The 22,497-nt window shown below is 43.1% G+C and overlaps 1 protein-coding gene across 2 annotated transcripts in view; it reads right to left on the minus strand.

Moving 5' to 3' along the window:
- Positions 1–21,834, minus strand: part of cep78 (centrosomal protein 78) — a 34,001-nt gene extending 12,167 nt beyond the window's left edge. For both annotated transcript variants that reach the window (XM_064956609.1, XM_064956692.1), the window contains exons 1-7: positions 21,710–21,834; positions 13,352–13,617; positions 13,085–13,254; positions 12,928–13,000; positions 12,733–12,836; positions 280–454; positions 18–131 (exon numbers count right to left, since the gene is read on the minus strand). In XM_064956609.1, the coding sequence (XP_064812681.1) occupies positions 18–131; positions 280–454; positions 12,733–12,836; positions 12,928–13,000; positions 13,085–13,254; positions 13,352–13,610 (895 nt within the window). In that variant the 5' untranslated portion in view covers positions 13,611–13,617; positions 21,710–21,834. The remainder of the gene's footprint in view (positions 1–17; positions 132–279; positions 455–12,732; positions 12,837–12,927; positions 13,001–13,084; positions 13,255–13,351; positions 13,618–21,709) is intronic.
- Between the last annotated feature and the right edge of the window lie 663 nt (positions 21,835–22,497).

Raw genomic sequence — 22,497 nt, forward strand, 5'->3', positions numbered from 1 at the left:
TGTCAGTTGGAACTTACCCACCAAGGGGTTCCTCCTGATATCCAGGACACAGAGAGTAGAGTTGGACTTTAGAGCCTCCAGCAGAGACCGTGTCCCATCGTTGGACAAACCACACTTCTGCAGATCCAAGGCTAGGAAAACATTGCAAAAAACTACAGTCAACAGCACCATTAACAAATAAGTTTTTATATAGTGTTCCTTAATATACACGACTCTGGATTCGAGTCCAAGGAAACTTGACTTGAAATTAGGTCAATGAGACTGAACATGTCCTCTGACCTTTGACCCAGAGGTCCTCAGCCAGTTCCTGTGCGAGGGCGGCCGCCCCTCTGTCTCCCACCAGGGTGTTGCAGTTGAGAGTGACCCGGCGGAGGCCTCCCATGCCCTCGAATTCAGGCCTCCTGTACCTCAGAGATTCGGCCCAGGCTGCACTGTGCCTCCGCATTGCATGATGCTGCAATGCAGGGGAGAGGTCAGTCAACTGGAGGTCAGACACACAACCCCAAACACCACACAACAAGGATGCACGATTCTGCCCAATTGTTGAATGTGTAATGACTTCAATACAGATCTTCTGAGTATGTCATACTGACCATCCCCACTAGAGGGATACAGAGCTCACTGTAATGACAGTCACAGATGGCACACATACTCATTCCATTTATCAATTGTGTGTCAAGGCTTAAAAAAAATCTACTTTAACAGATCTCTTCACAGTCATCTACACTGACTGAAGTGGATTTAACAAGTGACATCAATAAGTGATCCTAGCTTTCACCTGGATTTACCTGGTCGGTCATGGGAAAAGCAAGTGTTCTTAATGTTATGTATACTCAGATTATATAAACCTTGGATTGCTAGCCATTGTGCGGCTTTGAAGCCACCGGTTGGCCATATTTGTGCTCCCCAGTAGGAGCGGTCCTCCATAGGAATTAATGGAATTCTACAGTATTTCAATTAAAAGTATTAAAATAAAAAAATGACATGTAATACTTTTGTTATGGTGGGGACAGGAACATTAGTTCTCAAAAAAAGTATACTTTAAGGAAAATGTGTGTATGTACAGTACCAGTCCAAAGTTTGGACACCTACTCATTCAAGGGTTTTTCTTTATTTTGACTATTTTCTACATTATAGAATAATAGTGAAGACATCAAAACTATGAAATAACACATATGGAATTATGTAGTAAGCAAAGTCACCCTTTTTCTTGATGACAGCTTTGCACACTCTAGGCATTCTCTCAACCAGCTTCATGTGGTAGTCACCTGGAATGCATTAAAATTAGCAGGCGTGCCTTGTTAAAAGTACATTTGTGGAATTTCTTTCCTTCTTAATGCGTTTGAGGCCATCAGTTGTGTTGTGACAAGGTAGAAATGGTATACAGAAATGGTCTTTTAGCAAATAGACTAAGTCCATATTAAGGCAAGAACAGCTCAAATAAGCAAAGAAAAACGACAGTCCATTACTTTGAGACATCGGTCAATGCGGAACATTTCAAGAACTTTGAATGTTTCTTCAAATGCAGTCGAAAAAGAATAATGGTGCCGGAGATGGCTGCCCTTTTACGTGCTCCTAACCAACTGTGCTATTTTGGTGGATTTTTTGCGTTGTTTGTAACTTTTTTTGTACATAATGTTGCAGCTATGACCGAAAATAACTTCTGGACATCAGAACAGCGATTACTCACCTCGACAAAGATTATTTCTTTAACAAGTCCGACGTGAAGGAAATACTGCTTTCTCTGGAACAGGCCAAAATCCCTGTCATTTGCGTGAAGGAAAGACTGAGAAAAAGGGGGCGGCGGTCGGGCTGCTTTCTGAGAATTCATAGGCGAGTGAGTAAACCCCCACTGCCATCCGTTCTATTGGCCAACATGCAATAATTGGAAACAAGAGGGGGGGAAAAAAACAATAGACCACCTTTACTCCACACACAGAGACTCATACAAAGCTCTCCCTCGCCCTCCATTTGGCAAATCTGACCATAATTCTATCCTGATTCCTTCTTACAAGCAAAAACTAATGCAGGAAATACTAGTAACTCGCTCAATACGGAAGTGGTCAGATGATGAGGATGCTACGCTACAGGACTGTTTTGCTAGCACAGACTGGAATATGTTCCGGGATTCATCTAATGGCATTGAGGAGTATACCACATCAGTCACTGGCTTCATCAATAAGTGCATAGACAAAGTCATCCCCACAGTGACCGTACGTACATATCCACACCAGAAGCCATGGATTACAGGCAACATTCGCATCGAGCTAAAGGCAAGAGCTTTCAAGGAGAGGGATACTAATCCCGACGCTTATAAGAAATCCCGATACGCCCTCAGACGAACCATCAAACAGGCAAAGCATCAATACAGGATTAAGATCGAATCCTACTACACCAGCTCTGACGCTCGGCGGATGTGGCAGGGCTTGAAAACTATTATGGACTACAAAGGGAAACAAAGCTGCAAGCTGCCCAGTGACGCAAGCCTACCAGACAAGCTAAATGCATTTTATGCTCACTTCGAGGCAAGCAAAAATGAAGCATGCATGAGAGCATCAGCTGTTACGGACGACTGTGTGATAACGCTCTCGGTAGCAGAACTTTAAACATGTCAACATTCACAAAGCAGCTGGGCCAGACTGATTACCAGGACTGGGACTCAAAGCATGCGCTGACCAACTGGAAAGTGTATTTACTGACATTTTCAACCTCTCCCTGATGGAGTCTGTAATACCTACATGTATCAAGTAGATCACCATAGTCCCTGTGCCCAAGGGAGCGAAGGTACCGTCCCGTAGCACTCGCTTCGGTAGCCTTGAAGTACTTTGAAAGGCTGGTCATGGCTCACATCAACAGCATCCTCCCAGATACCCTAGACCCACTCCAATTCATATACCGCCAAACAGATCCACAGATGATGTAATCTCCACTGCCCTTTCCCACCTGGACAAAAGAAACACCTATGTGAGAATTCTGTTCGACGACAGCTCAGCATTCAACACCATAGTGCCCACGAAGCTCATCACTAAGCTAAGGACACTGGAACTAAACACCTCCCTCTGTAGTGCCAGGACAACAACCTCTCCCTCAATGTGAGCAAAACAAAAGGAGCGGATCAAGGACTACAGGAAAAAGGCGGGCCGAACAGGCCCCCATTAACATAGATGGGGCTGTAGTGAGGCGGGTAGAGAGTTCCAAGGTCCTTGATGTCCACATCACCAACAAACTATCATGGTCCAAACACACCAAGATAGTTGTGAAGAGGGCACGACAGGAGACTGAAATGGGTCCTCAGATCCTCAAAAGGTTTTACAGCAGCACCAGAGAGCATCCTAACTGGTTGCCTCACCTCCTGGTATGGCAACTGCTCGGCATCTGACCGTAAGGCGCGATAGAGGGTAGTGCGTACGGCCCAGCTTCCTGCCATCCAAGACCTATATACTAGGCATGGTCACTGTTGGTTAAGTGCTTATAAGTAAGCATTTCACGGTAAGGAATACACCGATTGTATTCGGCGCATGTGAAAAATAAAGTTTGATTTGAAAAACCATCAAGCACTATGGTGAAACTGAGTCATGAGGACCGCCACAGGAAAGGAAGACCCAGAGTTCTCTGCTGCAGAGGATGAGTTACCAGCCTCAGAAAATTGCAGCCCAAATAAATGCTTCAGAGTTCAAGGAACAGACACATCTCAAAATCAACAGTTCAGAGGAGACTGTGTGAAACAAGAGCAATGAACATTGGACCGGTGGAAATTTGTTCTTTGGTCTGATGAGTCCAAATTTGAGATTTTTGGTTCCAACCACCATGTCTTTGTGAGATGCAGAGTAGGTGAACGGATGATCTTCGCAAGTCTGGTTCCCACCGTGAAGCATGGAGGAGATGTGATGGTGCTTTGCTGGTGACACTGATTTATTTAGAATTCAAGGCACACTTAACCAGCATGGCTACCACAGCATTCTGCAGCGATACGCCATCCCATCTGGTTTGCACTTAGTGGGACTATCATTTGTTTTTCAACAGGACAATGACCCAAAACACTCCTCCAGGCTGTGTAAGGGCTATTTGACCAAGAAGGAGGATGATGGAGATGACCTGGCCTCCACAATCACCCGACCTCAACCCAATTGAGACGGTTTGGGATGAGTTGGACCGCAGAGTGAAGGAACAGCAGACAACAAGTGCTCAGCATATTTATTTATTTTTTTACTAGGCAAGTCAGTTAAGAACAAATTCTTATTTTCAATGACGGCCTAGGAACAGTGGGTTAACTGCCTGTCAGAGGCAGAACGACAGATTTGTACCTTGTCAGCTCAGGGATTTGAACTTGCAACCTTTCGGTTACTAGTCCAACGCTCTATCCACTAGCCTACCCTACCCTGGTTGGAAAAGCGTTCCAGGTGAAGCTGGTTGAGAGAATGCCAAGAGTGTGCAAAGCTGTCATTGAGGCAAAGGGTGGCTATTTGAAGAATTTCAAATACAAAATATATTTCAATTTGTTTAACACTTTTTTTGTTATTACAAGATTCCATGTGTTATTTCATAGATTTGATGCCTTCACTATTATTCAACCATGTAGAAAATAGTACAAAAATAAAGAAAAATGTATGTACACTACCGTTCACTTAGAAATGTACTTATTGTTGAAAGAAAATCATTTTTTTTGTCCATTAAAATACCATCAAATTGATCAGAAATACAGTGTAGTCATTTACAACATTAACTATTGTAGCTGGAAACGGCAGATTTTTTATGGAATTTCTGCATAGGCGTACAGAGGCCCATTATCAGCAGCCATCACACCTGTGTTCCAATGGCACGTTGTGTTAGCTAATCCAAGTATCATTTCAAAAAGGCTAATTGATCATTAGAAACCCTTTTGCAATTATGTTAGCACAGCTAAAAACTGTTGTGCTCATTAAAGAAGCATTAAATCTGGCCTTCTTTAGACTAGTTGAGTATCTGGAGCATCAGCATTTGTGGGTTCGATTACAGGCTCAAAATGGCCAGAAACAAAGCACTTTCTTCTGAAACTTGAAGGCCATTCCATGCAAGAAATTGCCACTACTCCCTTCACAGAACAGTGCAAACTGGCCCTAACCAGAATAGAAAGAGGAGTGGGAGGCAACGGTGCATAACTCAGCAAGAGTACAAGTACATTAGTGCCTAGTTTGAGAAACAGATGCCTCGTAAATCCTCAACTGGCAGCTTCATTAAATAGTACCTGCAAAACACCAGTCTCAATGCAAAAAAACAGACACTGGACAGACAAATCTAAGTTTGAGGTGTTCGAGTCAAAGAACATTTGTGAAACGCAGAAAAAATGAAAATATGCTGGAGGAGTGCTAAGCATGGTGGAGGCAATGTGATGTTCTGGGGGTGCTAAAGTTGGAAATTTGTACAGGGTAAAATAGCCTTCCTTCTTCAAGACCCATCACTCCATTTTGCAACGCCATGCCATTCCCTGTGGACGCCGCTTAATTGGAGCCAATTTCCTCCTACAACAGGACAATGACCCAAAGCACAGCTCCAAACTATGCAATAACTACTTAGGGAAGAAGTAGTCAGCTGGTATTCTGTCTATAATGGAGTGGCCAGCACAGATACCTGATCTCAACCTTATTGAGCTGTTGTGGAAGATGCTTGATCGTATGGTAAAGTAAGAAGTGCCCATCAAGCCAATCCAACTTGTGGGAAGTGCTTCAGGAAGCATGGGGGGAAATTTCTTCAGATTACCTCAACAAATTGACAAATAGATTGCCAAAGGTCTGCAAGCCTGCAATTGCAGCAAATGGACGATTCTTTGACGAAAGCAAGTTTGAAGGACACAATTATTATTTCAATTAAAAATCATTATTTATAACCTTGTCAACATCTTGCCTATATTTCCTATTAATTTTGCAACTCATTTCATGTATGTTTTCATGGAAAAGGACATTTGTGACCCCAAACTTTTGAACAGTCGTTTATAACGTCACAAAAAAAGTAACATCCTCACTGTTAACTGTGTTTTTTCCCCAGAAAACTTAACATGTATAAATATTTGTATGAACAAGTTCCACAGACATATGACTAACAGAAATGGAATGTGTCCCTGAACAAATTGGGGGGGGGGGGCATTTAGTACTGCAGTGCATCTCTTCCTCATGGACTGCACCAGATTTGCCAGTTTTTGCTGTGAGATGTTACCCCACTCTTCCACCAAGGCACCTGCAAGTTCCCAGACATTTCTGTGTGTGTGTGTGGGGGGGGGGGGCCTGGCCCTCACCCTCCGATCCAACAGGTCCCAGACATGCTGAATGGGATTGAGAACCAGGCTCGTCGCTGGCCATGGCAGAACACTGACATTCCTGTCTTGCAGGAAATCACGCACAGAATGAGCAGTATGGCTGGTGGCATGCTGGAGGGTAATGTCAGGATGAGCCTGCAGGAAGGGTACCACATGAGGAGGATGTCTTCCCTGTAACGCACAGCGTTGAGATTACACGCAATGACAAGCTCAGTCCCATGATGCTGTGACACACCACCCCAGACCATGACAGACCCTCCACCTCGAAATTGATCCCGCTCCAGAGCACGGGTCTCGGTGTAATGCTCATTCCTTCGATGATAAACGCGAATCCGACCATCACCCCTGGTGAGACACAACCGCAACACGTCAGTGAAGAGCACTTATTGCCAGTCCTGTCTGATCCAGTGACGGTGGGTTTGTGCCCATAGGCAACGTTGTTGCCGGTGATGTCTGGTGAGGACCTGCCTTACAACAAGCCTACAAGCCCAGCCTCTCTCAGCCTATTGTAGACAGTAGGAGCACTGATGGAGTATTGTGCGTTCCTGGTGTAACTCAGGCAGTTGTTGTTGCTATCCTGTACCTGTCCCGCAGGTGTGATGTTCGGATGTACTGATCCTGTGCAGGTGTTGTTACACGTGGTCTGCCACTGCGAGGACGATCAGCTGTCCGTCCTGTCTCCCTGTAGCCCCGTCTTAGGCGTCTCACAGCACGGACATGGCAATTTATTGCCCTGGCCACAGCTGCAGCCCTCATGCCTCCTTGCAGCATGCCTAAGGAATGTTCATGCAGATGAGCAGGGACCCTGGGCATCTATCTTTTGGTGTTTTTCAGAGTCACTAGAAAGGCCTCTTTAGTGTCCTAAGTTTTCATAACTGTGACCTTAATTGCCTACCGTCTGTAAGCTGTTAGAGTCTTAACGACCATTCCACAGGTGCATGTTCATTAATTGTTTATGGTTCATTGAAAAAGCGTGGGAAACAGTGTTAAGATCTGTGAAGTTATTTGGAGGGTCCTGAAAAAGGTATGTTTCTTTTTTTGCTGAGTTCACACACACACCATTTTTTATATGCAGTGCCTTTAGAAAGTATTCAAATCCCTTGACTTTTTCCACATTTTTTGTTAGGTTACAGCCTTATTCTAAAATAGTTTTTTTAACCCTCATCAAATTGACACACAATACTCCATAATGACAATGCAAAAACAGGTTTAGAATTATTTTCTAATTTATATATATTTTTTATCACATTGACAAGTATTCAGACCCTTTACTCAGTACTATGTTGAAGCACCTTTGGCAGCGATTACAGCCTTTTGTCTTCTTGGGCATGATGCTACAAGCTTGGCACACCTGTATTTGGGGAGTTTCTACCATTCTTCTCTGCAGATCCTCTCAAGCTCTGTCAGGTTGGATGGGGTGCGTTGCTGCACAGCTATTTTCAGGTCTCTCCAGAGATGTTCGATCGGGCTCTGGCTGGGCCACTCAAGGACATTCAGACACTTGTCCCGAAGCCACTCCTGCATTGTCTTGGCTGTGTGCTTGGGGTCGTTGTCCTGTTGGAAGGTGAACCTTCGCCCCAGTCTGAGGTCCTGAGCGCTCTGAAGCAGGGTTTCATCAAGGATCTCTCTGTACTTTGTTCCGCTCATCTTTGCCTCGATCCTGACTAGTCTCCCAGTCCCTGCTGCTGAAAAACATCCCCACAGCATGATGCTGCTACCACCATGCTTCACTGTAGGGATGGTGCCAGGTTTCCTCCAATGTGACACTTGGCAATTAAGTCAAGCAGTTCAATCTTGATTTCATCAGACCAGAGAATCTTGTTTATCATGGCCTGAGAATTTCTAGGTGCATTTGGCAAACTCCAAGCAGGCTGTCATGTGACTTTTACTGAGGAGTGGCTTCCGTCTGGCCACTCTACCATAAAGCCTGATTGGTGGAGTGCTGCAGAGATGGTTGTCCTTCTGGAAGGTTCTCCCATCTCCACAGAGAAACTCTAGAGCTCTGTCAGAGTGACCATTGGGTTCTTGTTCACCTCCCTGGATGAGTCTTGGTGGTTCCAAACTTGTTCCATTTAAGAATGATGGAGGACCACTGTGTTCTTGGGGACCTTCAATGCTGCAGAAAGGCTTTGGTACCCTTCCCCAGATCTGTGCCGACACAATCCTGTCTCGGAGCTCTACAAACAATTCCTTTGACCTCATGGTTTGGTTTTTGCTCTGACATGCAGTCAACTGTGGGACCTTATATAAAACTGGTGTGTGCCTTTCCAAATCATGTCCAATCAATTTAATTTACCACAGGTGGACTCCAATCAAAACCGTTTTTTTTTCTTCATTATGGGGTATTTTGTGTAGATTGCTGAGATTTATTTATTTAATCAATTTTAGAATAAGGCTGTAAAGTAACAACATTTTGAAAAAGTCAAGTGGTCTGAATACTTTCCGTGTGAGCTAAAAGTATTGGGACAATGACATTTGTTGTCGTTTTGGCTCTGTACTCCAGGTTCAAGTGCAGGCTGTTAGCTTTAATTTGAGGGTATTTACATCCACAGCGGGTGAAACTTGTCTGTAACTTTCTCACTCATCATTATTCACAATTCATTCAGGACTATCTGTCATCATGGTAGCATCCATATTAACGTAGAAGTGTTTAGAGACATATTCTAAATAAACTTTTGACTACTTTAATACACAAGTGAATTACCATACACATGGTTAGCAGATGTTAATGCGAGTGTAGCGAAATGCTTGTGCTTCTAGTTCCGACAATGCAGTAGTAACCAACAAGTAATCTAACTAACAATTCCTAATATAATGTCTTATTCTTTATCCCCTTACACTGTGTATATGTACATAAGGATATATGAGTGAGTGATGGTACAGAGCAGCATAGGCAAGATACAGTAGATGGTATCGAGTACAGTATATACATGTGAGATGAGTATGTAAACAAAGTGGCATAGTTAAAGTGGATAGTGATACATGTATTACATAAGGATGCAGTCGATGATATAGAGTACAGTATATAGGTATGCATATGAGATGAATAATGTAGGTGTCCCCAAAGTAACATCAATATATAAGGTAGCATTGTTTAAAGTGGCTAGTGATATATTTACAACATTTCCCATCAATTCCCATTATTAAAGTGGCTGGAGTTGAGTCAGTGTCAGTGTGTATTTTTGGTTAGGCAGCAGCCACTGCTCCCCCATTACCGTGTGTTTATAAATAAACCGGTAGATTTCAGAGTTTCACACTTTTCCTTGTCAAGTTGTTTCGTGCTTATTTCGTTCACACTTTTCCTTGAAAGTTATTTAGTGGTGGCTGTTTAACAGTCTGATGGCCTTGAGATAGAAGCTGCTATTTTTTCAGTCTCTCGGTCCCAGCTTTGATGCACCTGTACTGACCTCGCCTTCTGGATGATAAGCCCATTGGTGTCGGGGTGAACAGGCAGTGGCTCGAGGTGGTAGATGTCCAGTTGATGATCTTTATGGCCTTCCTGTAACATCGGGTGGTGTAGGTGTCCTGGAGGGCAGGTAGTTTGTTCAGAGAGTCCCCGATGATGCGTTGTGCAGACCTCACTACCCTCTGGAGAGCCTTACGGTTGAGGGCGGAGCAGTTGCCGTAAGACCAGGCGGTGATACAGCCCGCCAGGATGCTCTCGATTGTGCCTCTGTAGAAGTTTGTGAGTGCTTTTGGTGACAAGCCGAATTTCTTCAGCCTCCTGATGCTGTCTGTCTGTGCCTCAGGGTAACTGTGGACCAATTCAGTTTGTCTGTGATGTGTATGCAGAGGAACTTAAAACTTGCTACTCTCTCCACTACTGTTCCATCGATGTGGATAGGGGGTGTTCCCTTTGCTGTTTCCTGAAGTCCACAATCATCTCCTTAGTTTTGTTGACGTTGAGTGTGAGGTTATTTTCCTGACACCACACTCCGATGGGGCCCTCACCTCCTCCCTGTAGGCAGTCTCGTCGTTGTTGGTAATCAAGCCTACCACTGTTGTGTCTGTCCGCAAACTTGATGATTGAGTTGGAGGCGTGCGTGGCTCTGCAATACTTTGAAGTATATATTGGTTCCAGTCGTGGGTGAACAGGGAGTACAGGAGGGTTCTGATAATGTGGGCAGATCAGAAAATGATTTCTGCACCCTTGTGGGGTCCCAGTGTTGAGGATCAGCTGTGTGTGGGGAGATGTTGTTACCTACCCTCACCACCTGGGGGCGGCCCGTCAGGAAGTCCAGTACCCAGTTGCACAGGGCTGTGAGTATTGTTTTTGGTTATGGTGTTTGGGTCGAGACCCAGGGTCTCGAGCTTGATGACGAGCTTGGAGGGTACTATGGTGTTGAATGCCGAGCTGTAGTCGATGAACAGCATTCTCACATAGGTATTCCTCTTGTCCAGATGGGTTAGGGCAGTGAGTGTGGTTGAGATTGCATCGTCTGTGGACCTATTTGAGCGGTAAGCAAATTGGAGTGGGTCTAGGGAGTCAGGTAGGGTGGAGGTGATATGGTCCTTGACTAGTCTCTCAAAGCACTTCATGATGACGGAAGTGAGTGCTACTGTGGGGCGGTAGTCGTTCCATTTAGCTCAGTTACCTTAGCTTTCTTGGGAACAGGAACGATGGTGGCCCTCTTGAAGCATGTGGGAACAGCAGACTGGTATAGGGATTGATTGAATATGTCCGTAAACACACCAGCCAGCTGGTCTGCGCATGCTCTGAGGGCGCGGCTGGGGATGCCGTCTGGGCCTGCAGCCTTGCGAGGGTTAACACGTTTAAATGTTTTACTCACCTCGGCTGCAGTGAAGGAGAGACCGCATTTTTCCGTTGCAGGCAGTGGCACTGTATTGTCCTCAAAGCGGGCAAAAAAGTTATTTAGTCTGCCTGGGAGCAAGACACCCTGGTCCGTGACTGGGCTGGATTTCTTCCTGTAGTCCGTGATTGACTGTAGACCCTGCCACATGCCTCTTGTGTCTGAGCCGTTGAATTGGGATTCTACTTTGTCTCTGTACTGACGCTTAGCTTGTTTGATAGCCTTACGGAGGGAATAGCTGCATTGATTGTATTCAGTCATGTTACCAGACACCTTGCCCTGATTGAAAGCAGTGGTTCGTGCTTTCAGTTTCACACGAATGCTGCCATCAATCCAAGGTTTCTGGTTAGGGAATGTTTTAATCGTTGCTATGGGAACGACATCTTCAACGCACGTTCTAATGAACTCGCACACCGAATCAGCGTATTCGTCAATGTTGTTATTTGACGCAATACGAAACATGTCCCAGTCCACGTGATGGAAGCAGTCTTGGAGTGTGGAGTCAGCTTGGTCGGACCAGCGTTGGACAGACCTCAGCGTGGGAGCTTCTTTTTTTAGCTTTTGTCTGTAGGCAGGTATCAGCAAAATGGAGTTGTGGTCAGCTTTTCCGAAAGGGGGGCGGGGCAGGGCCTTGTATGCGTCGCGGAAGTTAGAGTAACAGTGATCCAAGGTTTTTCCGCCCCTGGTTGCGCAATCGATATGCTGATAAAATTTAGGGAGTCTAGTTTTCAGATTAGCCTTGTTAACAGATACCTTTAAAAAAAAAAAAAAAAAAAAAAAAAAAAGGGCATCAGGATCTTGTCAGCGTATCGCTTTGCATTCAAATTGCCATCGATAAAATGCAATTGTGTTCATTGTCCATAGCTTATGCCCATACCATAACCCCACCACAGGGCACTCTGTTCACAACGTTGACATCAGCAAACCACTCGCCCACATGACGCCATACATGTGGTCTGCGGTTGTGAGGCTGGTTGGATGTACTGCTAAATTCTCTAAAATGACGTTGGAGGCAGCTTATGGTAGGAGAAATGAACATTCAATTCTCTGGCAACATCCCTGCAGTCACCATGCCAATTGTACGGTCCCTCAAAACTTGAGACATCTGTGGCATTGAGTTGTGTGACACATTTTAAAGTGGCCTTTTATTGTCCCCAGCACAAGGTGCACCTGTGTAATGATCATGATGTTTAATCAGCTTCTTGATATGACACACCTGTCAGGTGGATGGATAAGCTTGGCAAAGGAGAAATACACACCAGTAGGCATGTAAACAAATGTGCACAAAATTTGAGAGAAATAAGCTTTTGGTGCATATGGAACATTTCTGGGATCTTTTATTTCAACTCATGAAACCAACACTTTACATGTTGCGTTTATATTTTTATTTATATATCATAATATAATTTAAGTATGCAGCACGGTGTCTGTAATAGAATAAATGTGGGAAAACTAATGTAGACATTAATAAATGCATTTCTACAGCAAAAATATTTTTTACAAACAGTGGGGAGTGTCAAGATGGAGGCACAGTGGCTTCAACACAGCGCCTCCTATCAGTCATCTAGTGTATATATAAATATTTGCAAAGGAAGGGTTGGTCAGACCAAGCTCATAACAGAGGTCCAGTACCTTGATGATGTTGGCCATATGCTCCGCTCCTCTCCAGGTCAGATTGCAGCCTGTGAAATCCACTGTCTTTATAGATGGAGAGTACTTCACACTCTGGCAGATAGCTGAACATTAGAAAACACCAAATCAGACAAAAAAGATCATGTGGTCATAACTTGCAAACAAGAACACATTTTCCCACTACGTCTCACTCACCTTCTAACCCCTCGTCTGCTATAGGACAATGAGCCAAAGAGAGATTTTCCAAAGAGACACTTTTGGCTAAACCCTGGAATAACAACAAACTAGCATTAGTGGGTGCCTTGCAGAACCTTAAGCTGGTTCAGGTGAATCTGCCTCTGCAAATTGCTACCTTGGTAAGAGTGATAAGGTCTCTCTCTCTAAATGGAAGACCATGGAGTTGGAGGGTCTTGAGGTTTGGTGAAGCTGTCAGACACTCCCTGAGTGCTTTACACAGTTTGAACGTCATCTCCTTGGAGCGGATGGCTGGAATCTTCTTCCTATTGCCAGCCCTGTACCTTTCTGAGAAAGGTCATGAGAAGAGACCGTACAAGGAATAAGGATAGGTTAGAAAGCAATTGGCTCCTACTTCAAGTTGTTTAGCCAACTTGATGTTTACCTGGCTCTCCGACGCCGAGACCACTTTGGTAGCAGCTTCTGACTGCAACATGTTGTAGCTGTTTATTGATGGTCAGAGAGTTGAGTATGGGTGTCCAGTCTGTCAGTTTGAGCCGATCCCCGTTAAAGTCAAGCATCCCTTGACTCAGGTTTGCCTTGACTGCTTGCAATGGGACTGAGTCCTGTATAGCGCATGCATAATCATAATATGCCTCGAAGTCTTGGGCACCTCTGCGCCGAATTTGGGCTGTGTCCAACATTTCCAATCTAGTGGCAGAAAAAAAAGAGTTAACTTAAAGGACGCAATATGGAGGTTTAGGAACTAGTCTGCGTCAAATTGTGGCTTGAATGTTTATTTAATATCATATAAATAATATTAATAAATGTTATTTAATGAAAGTAGCTATATAAATCCTTAGTTTTAGGAAAACATTGCTAATACTTTTGCTAATGCCTAGTCTGATTAATCAGGCTTTAATACACAATAAATGGGTATATATAGCCTTATACTAATGCCTGAAAAATATTGTAAGATGTTCCTTATGAGCCCGAATGTTGAGTAAAATTATATTTAAACTTAATCTACCGGTTGTCTGTGCGGTCTGTCCATCAGCTGCTTGAAATTTGAGACAAAATATCCACAGGAAAGTATTGTTTACTCAACTTTTTAGAGAGCTGGTAGGTATATGGTTCAGTTCAGCACAGGGGTAAAGTTAGTTTTATATTGGATATTCGGTTTGCTCCTCAATAGCTATTGAATTAACCATACCATGACATAGCCCTTGATCATGACTAGGGTTGCACATTTTGGGGACTATTCAGAGTTGGAAACTTTCCGTGGGAATTAACAGGAATATATGGGAATTGACGGAAATATAGGCAAATTAAAATTAATACCATTTAAATGTAGATGTTTTTTTTATTGGATATATTTACCATATATATATATATATATATATATATATATATATACACACACCATATACACTGCTCAAAAAAATAAAAGGGAACACTTAAACAACACAATGTAACTCCAAGTCAATCACACTTCTGTGAAATCAAACTGTCCACTTAGGAAGCAACACTGATTGACAATGAATTTCACATGCTGTTGTGCAAATTGAATAGACAACAGGTGGACATTTTAGGCATTTAGCAAGCCACCCCCAATAAAGGAGTGGTTCTGCAGGTGGGGACCACAGACCACTTCTCAGTTCCTATGCTTCCTGGCTGATGTTTTGGTCACTTTTGAATGCTGCCGGTGCTTTCACTCGAGTGGTAGCATGAGACGGAGTCTACAACCCACACAAGTGGCTCAGGTAGTGCAGCTCATCCAGGATGGCACATCAATGCGAGATGTGGCAAGAAGGTTTGCTGTGTCTGTCAGCGTAGTGTCCAGAGCATGGAGACGCTACCAGGAGACAGGCCAGTACATCAGGAGACGTGGAGGAAGCCGTAGGAGGGCAACAACCCAGCAGCAGGACCGCTACCTCCGCCTTTGTGCAAGGAGGAGCAGGAGGAGCACTGCCAGAGCCCTGCAAAATGACCTCCAGCAGGCCACAAATGTGCATGTGTCTGCTCAAACGGTCAGAAACAGACTCCATGAGGGTGGTATGAGGGCCCGACGTCCACAGGTGGGGGTTGTGCTTACAGCCCAACACCGTGCAGGACGTTTGGCATTTGCCAGAGAACACCAAGATTGGCAAATCCGCCACTTGCGCCCTGTGCTCTTCACAGTTGAAAGCAGGTTCACACTGAGCACGTGACAGACGTGATGTGGCATTTCTTTGGGGGGCCGCACAGCCCTCCATGTGCTCGCCAGAGTTAGCCTGACTGCCATTAGGTACCGAGATGAGATCCTCAGACCCCTTGTGAGACCATATGCTGGTGTGGTTGGCCCTGGGTTCCTCCTAATGCAAGACAATGCTCGACCTCATGTGGCTGGAGTGTGTCAGCAGTTCCTGCAAGAGGAAGGCATTGATGCTATGGACTGGCCCGCCCGTTCCCCAGACCTGAATCCAATTGAGCACATCTGGGACATCATGTCTCGCTCCATCCACCAACGCCACGTTGCACCACAGACTGTCCAGGTGTTGGCGGATGCTTTAGTCCAGGTCTGGGAGGAGATCCCTCAGGAGACCATCCACCACCTCATCAGGAGCATGCCCAGGCGTTGTAGGGTGGTCATACAGGCATGTGGAGGCCACACACACTACTGAGCCTCATTTAGACTTGTTTTAAGGACATTACATCAAAGTTGGATCAACCTGTAGTGTGGTTTTCCACTTTAATTTTGAGTGTGACTCCAAATCCAGACCTCCATGGGTTGATACATTTGATTTCCATTGATAATTTGTGTGATTTTGTTGTCAGCACATTCAACTATGTAAAGAAAAAAGTATTTAATAAGAATATTTCATTCATTCAGATCTGTTATGTGTTATTTTAGTGTTCCCTTTATTTTTTTGAGCAGTGATATATATATATATATATATATATATATATATATATATATATACATCATATGGAGACCGAAACATAAACCTTTAACTTATTATAAGTAGACATAATTGCAAATGATTAAATCCTTCCAATAAAAAAAAAAACATAATTTAGTTACAAATTGAACTTTAATTAAATGAGTTGACTCTTCACATGGGATGATTTCACTCAACAACAAAAAGGAATATTGAATGATCCATCACATCTCCCAAAAACATTTAACATACACCTGTAAAATGACTCTAGAAACTAAAGCTTTGGTTGTCTTCCTCTCAGGCTTCCATGTCATCTCCTTGGACCTCCTCAATATCCACCTCTTGAACATCAGACTCTGATGCCTCATCTTCACTGTCACTTTCCAACCTTGTTCAGGATGGCTCGTTGTCAGGCTCAAAAAGCCTCAAATTTGCCCAGATGGACACCAATTTTTCAACCCTTGTATTGGTCAGCCTGTTGTGTGCTTTGGTGAGTGTGTTCCCAAACAAGGACCAGTTGCACTCTGAGGCAGCTGATGTTGGTGGGATTTGGAGGATGATTGAGGCAACGGGAAAGAGCCTCAGATCCACAAAGTCCCTTCCACCAGGTGGCTGATGAGATATGTTGGCACGACTGCCATACTGCATCGCCATCCCAAAGCCCTTGCTTGGAAGTGTAGTTCGCCAGACTGCTAAGAACCTTTCACTCATCCAGGCCAAGGTGGCAAGACATGGTAGTGATGACACCATAGGCCTTGTTGATCAGGATGCTCTTGCCAGCATACTTGGGGTCCAACATGTATGGGCTTCAGGCAGAAGTATTCACACTTTTTGACGCATTTCAGAACTGCTTGGAGCAACAGTGAAGTGGGCAGGACAGTACGTATTTCTCCTCTTACATCTGCAAGCAGAGTCTGAACATCAGACAGGATGGCATTGTCTCCCTCAATCCGTGTAATGGCTACTGCTATAGGTTTCAGGAGTTTCAGGCTGCTTACCACTCTCTCCCAAAATACATCATCCGGAGTATCCTCTTGATGGGGCTGTCCATATCGGCAGACTGTGATATGGCCATTTCTTAGAGACTCCTTCCCCTCCAGGAGACTGTCAAACATGATGACAACACCACCCCAACAGGTGTTGCTGGGCAGCTTCAATGTGGTGCTCTTATTCTTCTCACTTTGCTTGGTGAGGTAGATTGCTGCTATAACTTGATTACCCTTCACATACCTAACCATTTCCTTGGCTCTCCTTGAGGAGCAGATTCAATCCATGTACAGCACAGCCAATGGGTTTGATGTGAAGGTAGGACTCCTCCACTTTAGACCAAGCAGCCTTCATGTTCACAGCATTGTCTGTCATCAGTGCAAATACCTTCTGTGGTCCAAGGTCATTGATGACTGCCTTCAGCTCATCTGCAATGTAGAGACCGGTGTGTCTATTGTCCCTTGCTCTTGTAGAATACTGATTGAGGGGTGGAGATGATGTAGTTAATTATTCCTTGCCCATGAACATTCGACCACCCATCAGAGATGATTGCAATACAGTCTGCTTTCGCTATGATTTGCTTGACTTTCACTTGAACTCTGCATCCAGCAAATGAGTATATAAAGCATGTTTTATTTTTTATTTCACCAGGTAGGCTAGTTGAGAACAAGTTCTCATTTGCAACTGTGACCTGGCCAAGATAAAGCATAGCAGTGTGAACAGACAACACAGAGTTACACATGGAGTAAACAATTAACAAGTCAATAACACAGTAGAAAAAAAAGAGAGAGTCTATAGACATTGTGTGCAAAAGGCATGAGGAGGTAGGCTAATAATTACAATTTTGCAGATTAACACTGGAGTGATAAATGATCAGATGGTCATGTACAGGTAGAGATATTGGTGTGCAAAAGAGCAGAAAAGTAAATAAATAAAAACAGTATGGGGATGAGGTAGGTAAAATTGGGTGGGCTATTTACCAATAGACTATGTACAGCTGCAGCGATCGGTTAGCTGGTCAGATACCAATTTCAAACATCTGCTGAGGGAGATAAGTCTCCAACTTCAGCGATTTTTGCAATTCGTTCCAGTCACAGGCAGCAGAGAACTGGAACGAAAGGCGGCCAAATGAGGTGTTGGCTTTAGGGATGATCAGTGAGATACACCTGCTGGAGCGCGTGCTACGGGTGGGTGTTGCCATCGTGACCAGTGAACTGAGATAAGGCGGAGCTTTACCTAGCATGGACTTGTAGATGACCTGGAGCCAGTGGGTCTGGCGACGAATATGTAGGGAGGGCCAGCCGACTAGAGCATTCAGGTCGCAGTGGTGGGTGGTATAAGGTGCTTTAGTAACAAAACGGATGGCACTGTGATAAACTGCATCCAGTTTGCTGAGTAGAGTGTTGGAAGCTATTTTGTAGACGACGTCGCCGAAGTCGAGGATCGGTAGGATAGTCAGTTTTACTAGGGTAATTTTGGCGGCGTGAGTGAAGGAGGCTTTGTTGTGGAATAGAAAGCCGACTCTAGATTTGATTTTAGATTGGAGATGTTTGATATGAGTCTGAAAGGAGAGTTTACAGTCTAGCCAGACACCTAGGAACTTATAGATGTCCACATATTCTAGGTCGGAACCATCCAGGGTGGTGATGCTAGTTGGGCGTGCGGGTGCAGGCAGCGAACGGTTGAAAAGCATGCATTTGGTTTTACTAGCGTTTAAGAGCAGTTGGAGGCCACGGAAGGAGTGTTGTATGGCATTGAAGCTCGTTTGGAGGTTAGATAGCACAGTATCCAAGGACGGGCCGGAAGTATACAGAATGGTGTTGTCTGCGTAGAGGTGGTTCAGGGAATCGCCCGCAGCAAGAGCAACATCATTGTCTGGTTGGAGGGGTGTATGCTGGGTGAAGAACATTCGGTAATCTTTTCCAATACACATTGCCTGTGAGTATCAGAGGTGAACCAGTTGCATACATAGCTCGAGCAAGACATTCGTCAGCATTTCTCTGACTACGTTCCTCCATTGAGTCAAACAAACTTCAGATTCCAGGAGGACAATGAGCTCTTGCTATCAATAAAGTGTCTGATTTATCATTATCACCTCGAATAGAACTAGAAGGACTTTTGTCAGACAAATGTCTGTCAGCGCTCACAACAAGCATTATGCACTTGGCCAGATGATTCTGCATCTTTGTTGCATTCTTCCCATATGATTTGGCACATTATTTGCAAATGTACACAGTGAAATGTCTCCATACATCAGATAGTGCTCATGTCATTTTCATGTAAAGATTAGAAAAAAAATACCATATACAATTCCATGTACAGATAAATAGTTAAACAGTTAGATTAAACCATTCCTTTGTAAGACACATGTTTTAAGATGAAACATGTATGGAAACAGGTGAATGAACATTACTCAGTTAGCAGGCTCAAGCAAGCTAAAACACACATGGTAGCAAGAACTGACTAGCAGAAATTGTTAAGTTAGAAATGATTTAAACACACTTTGATGTAGGCTACTAATTACAAGTTAACAAAAAAATGATATGTCACATAAAATATAGTCACCCCACCCAGCATTTGTAATCAAGACTTACCAGTAAGCATGTAGTCCCTGTCTCAGACAGTGTAGTAATGTGATGGAAGAGTGCATTGCACATGTGATGGTAGAACACACTGTGCATGCAGAAGGTTGCAATTCCATTGAATTGGGGATAGTTTAACCAAAATATGCCACCAGACCTAGAATTACCTTATTTTAATCCCACAAAAAAAGGTTCACTGTTATAAACTAACTCTTTTGATGAATTTAAACAGAATTCCAGGGCTTAACTTCCCTTGGAAAATGTCTGCAAATATTCTGGAAATTTACTGGGAAATTTCCAACCCTCTGCAACCCTTATCATGACTCTCAGTTCCATTATATTACAAATACTGTAAGAGTCATCGGACAAAGGTGTTTTCTATAGGGGGGGGATGTTTGTTAAGAGCCGCAACGCTCAGTCTGAACATTAACACGCAATCGCTTGCGGTACGGTTTTGGAAGCATAAGGACCTTATCTTTAATATCAGCTAGATATTATTTTTTTAACTAAAATGTTAAATTGATACACACCTTTAGAGTTAGTGTTCCCACATGGCCATATTTCCGCGCTTTATGGAAACCAGACGGAAGACAGAGTGGACTGACTACCTATACTAATTAGCATTCTACGTCTCAGAACACCTGTGTATGAACGGAGGATAGACGCAACAAACAAGTTGTCACTGAAAAATACTGTCGGCTGCAACTGTCTTAAAACCGTGTACAGGAAATATGTATTTTGCATTTGTGAAATTATTTTGATGTGATATGAAAGCAGAGGGATTTCTGTTTCTAGAACCGTACCGCAATTGATAATCAATTCACTTTTAGGTGGAGTAGTTGGCGGTTTTGGCTTCCAGAGCCAATTCGCCCTTTAAAACAGAACATGTAAGGTCCTTGGTCTAAGGAGTAATGTTAAGCTTCTTTAGTCCAATATTATGCTAGCCATGATAATTAGGAGGGTGGATAACAATTGACACTGTGTGAATTTATATATTTCAATGTTTTTTTTTTCAGATTTCAATCTCAAAAAAAAAAGTGTGGATTGTTCTCCATCCTCCCCTTGATTGAGAATATACCATTTTCATTGTCATGGTTGGTTCAATAGCTATTGATGAGAAAGACCCAAATATCCAATATAAAATGAACTGAACCATATACCAGCTCTCTAAAAAATATTGGGTAAACAATACTTTCCTGTGGATATTTTGTATAAAATTGAGCAGTTGAAGGTAGAGGTCGACCGATTATGATTTTAACGCCGATGCCGATTATTGGAGGACCAAAATCCCCGATACCAATTAATCGGCAGATTTCTTTTTTGTTGTTGTAATAATGACAATTACAACAATACTGAATGAACACTTACTTTATTTTGCATTCAAGCCTCAGTTTTGGATTTATTCCTTTTTTTCTACAGTGTGCAGTCTCCATCTCTTCCAGCATCTATATAGGGTGTCATTTCATGTACACACAATCTATTGGTTTTTCCTTCACAGTGCTATATTTGTACAGTATAGTGTTCAGGCACCCTATTTTAAGCTGTTTGACCACAGTAAAAGTCCAGCAACAATCTGTATTATTCAGAACCCCATGAAATTACACCATATATAGATTCTACAGACCCTACTGAGTACTCCCCACCAGACTTTTACACCAGCACCCAGAATAGTTTTTGCTCTATAAACCAAATAGGTATTCCATATACAGTGATTCGCATTGGGGGCATTTAATTGACCTTTGAAAATGTTTTAAAACCCAAATTGAATGCAAATGTCACTTAAATATGAACAAATATGAATCATTGTTAATGTGTAGACAATTATGTTTCATATATCATGAATACAGGTTATTGGCACCTTTCTACAATTACCTGGGGCCTTGTATTGTGACTTTTTTAATGTTGCTGATGTAGCTATAGCTAATTAACTTGCAAGTGGGGTAACTGGCTAATAATAACTATTTAGCTAGTTAGTAAAAAAATGTAAATACATCAACCTTGGCTAGCAACACATTGTAGAGTACAAAAGTTGGTGGTAGCTGACTACGTTAACGTTAAAACACTGATAACATTTGGGAATAAGCTTCAGATGGATGAGATGCCATCCAACGTTCCTACTAGTCGCTAGCCATGACAGCTTGCTAATGCTAGCTAACGTTAGTTAGCTGCAGAGTACATAGTGAACAGTTAGCCAGCTATGGCCCCAGTTAAACCACAAGCTATCATTAATAAGCATACATTCACTTTCAATTGTTGTAATATTCTTATGATTGTAAAGCTTGCTACCAAGATACACAACATGCAACAGCTCACCTGTCAGTTGCTCTCGGAGTTATTGTTTCCTTGGTTTCCTAACCGCGCCAACAGTCAAAACAGTGCAAACTCACTTCTGTTCCGCCAGCAAGAATAACGGCTATGGTACATAAGCAAGACATAGCAAGAATAAACCCGTGACCTCGGCGATTTTCTTTCGAAATAAAAGTCCCGCAAAGAAGACGGTAAAAAATAATAAAAAATGGTCGAAATTCGTAACATTTTATGTTGAAATGTTAGCAGACTTAGAATGTTGTTTAACAATATGAAAAAATGAAGAATTAATCGCTTTTATAGCACAAATTATATTAAAACATTGACATGATTGTTAACAGCATTTAAAAGTAATGATTATTATACTGAAAAACATAAACAGAACATGTAAAGTGTTGGTCCCATGTTTCATGAGCTGAAATAAAAGATCCCAGAAATCTTCCATATGCACAAAAAGCTTATTTCTCTCAACTTTTATGCACAAATTTGTTTACATCCCTGATAGTGAGCATTTCTCCTTTTCCAAGATAATCCATCCACCTGACAGAGGTGACGTATCAAGAAGCTGTTTAAACAGCATAATCATTACACAGGTGCACCTTGTGCTGGGGAAATAAAAGGCCACTCTAAAATGTGCAGTTTTGTCACACAACACAATGCCACAAACGTCTCAAGTTTTGAGTGTGCACAATTGACATTCTGACTGCAGGAATGCCTAACAGAACTGTTGCCAGGTAATTGCATTTCATTGTCATGTGAAATCCATATATTAGGGCATAATTTATTTAAATTGA

This window comes from Oncorhynchus masou, chromosome 1 (assembly GCF_036934945.1).
Source record: "Oncorhynchus masou masou isolate Uvic2021 chromosome 1, UVic_Omas_1.1, whole genome shotgun sequence".
NCBI classification, from domain to species: Eukaryota; Metazoa; Chordata; class Actinopteri; order Salmoniformes; family Salmonidae; genus Oncorhynchus; species Oncorhynchus masou.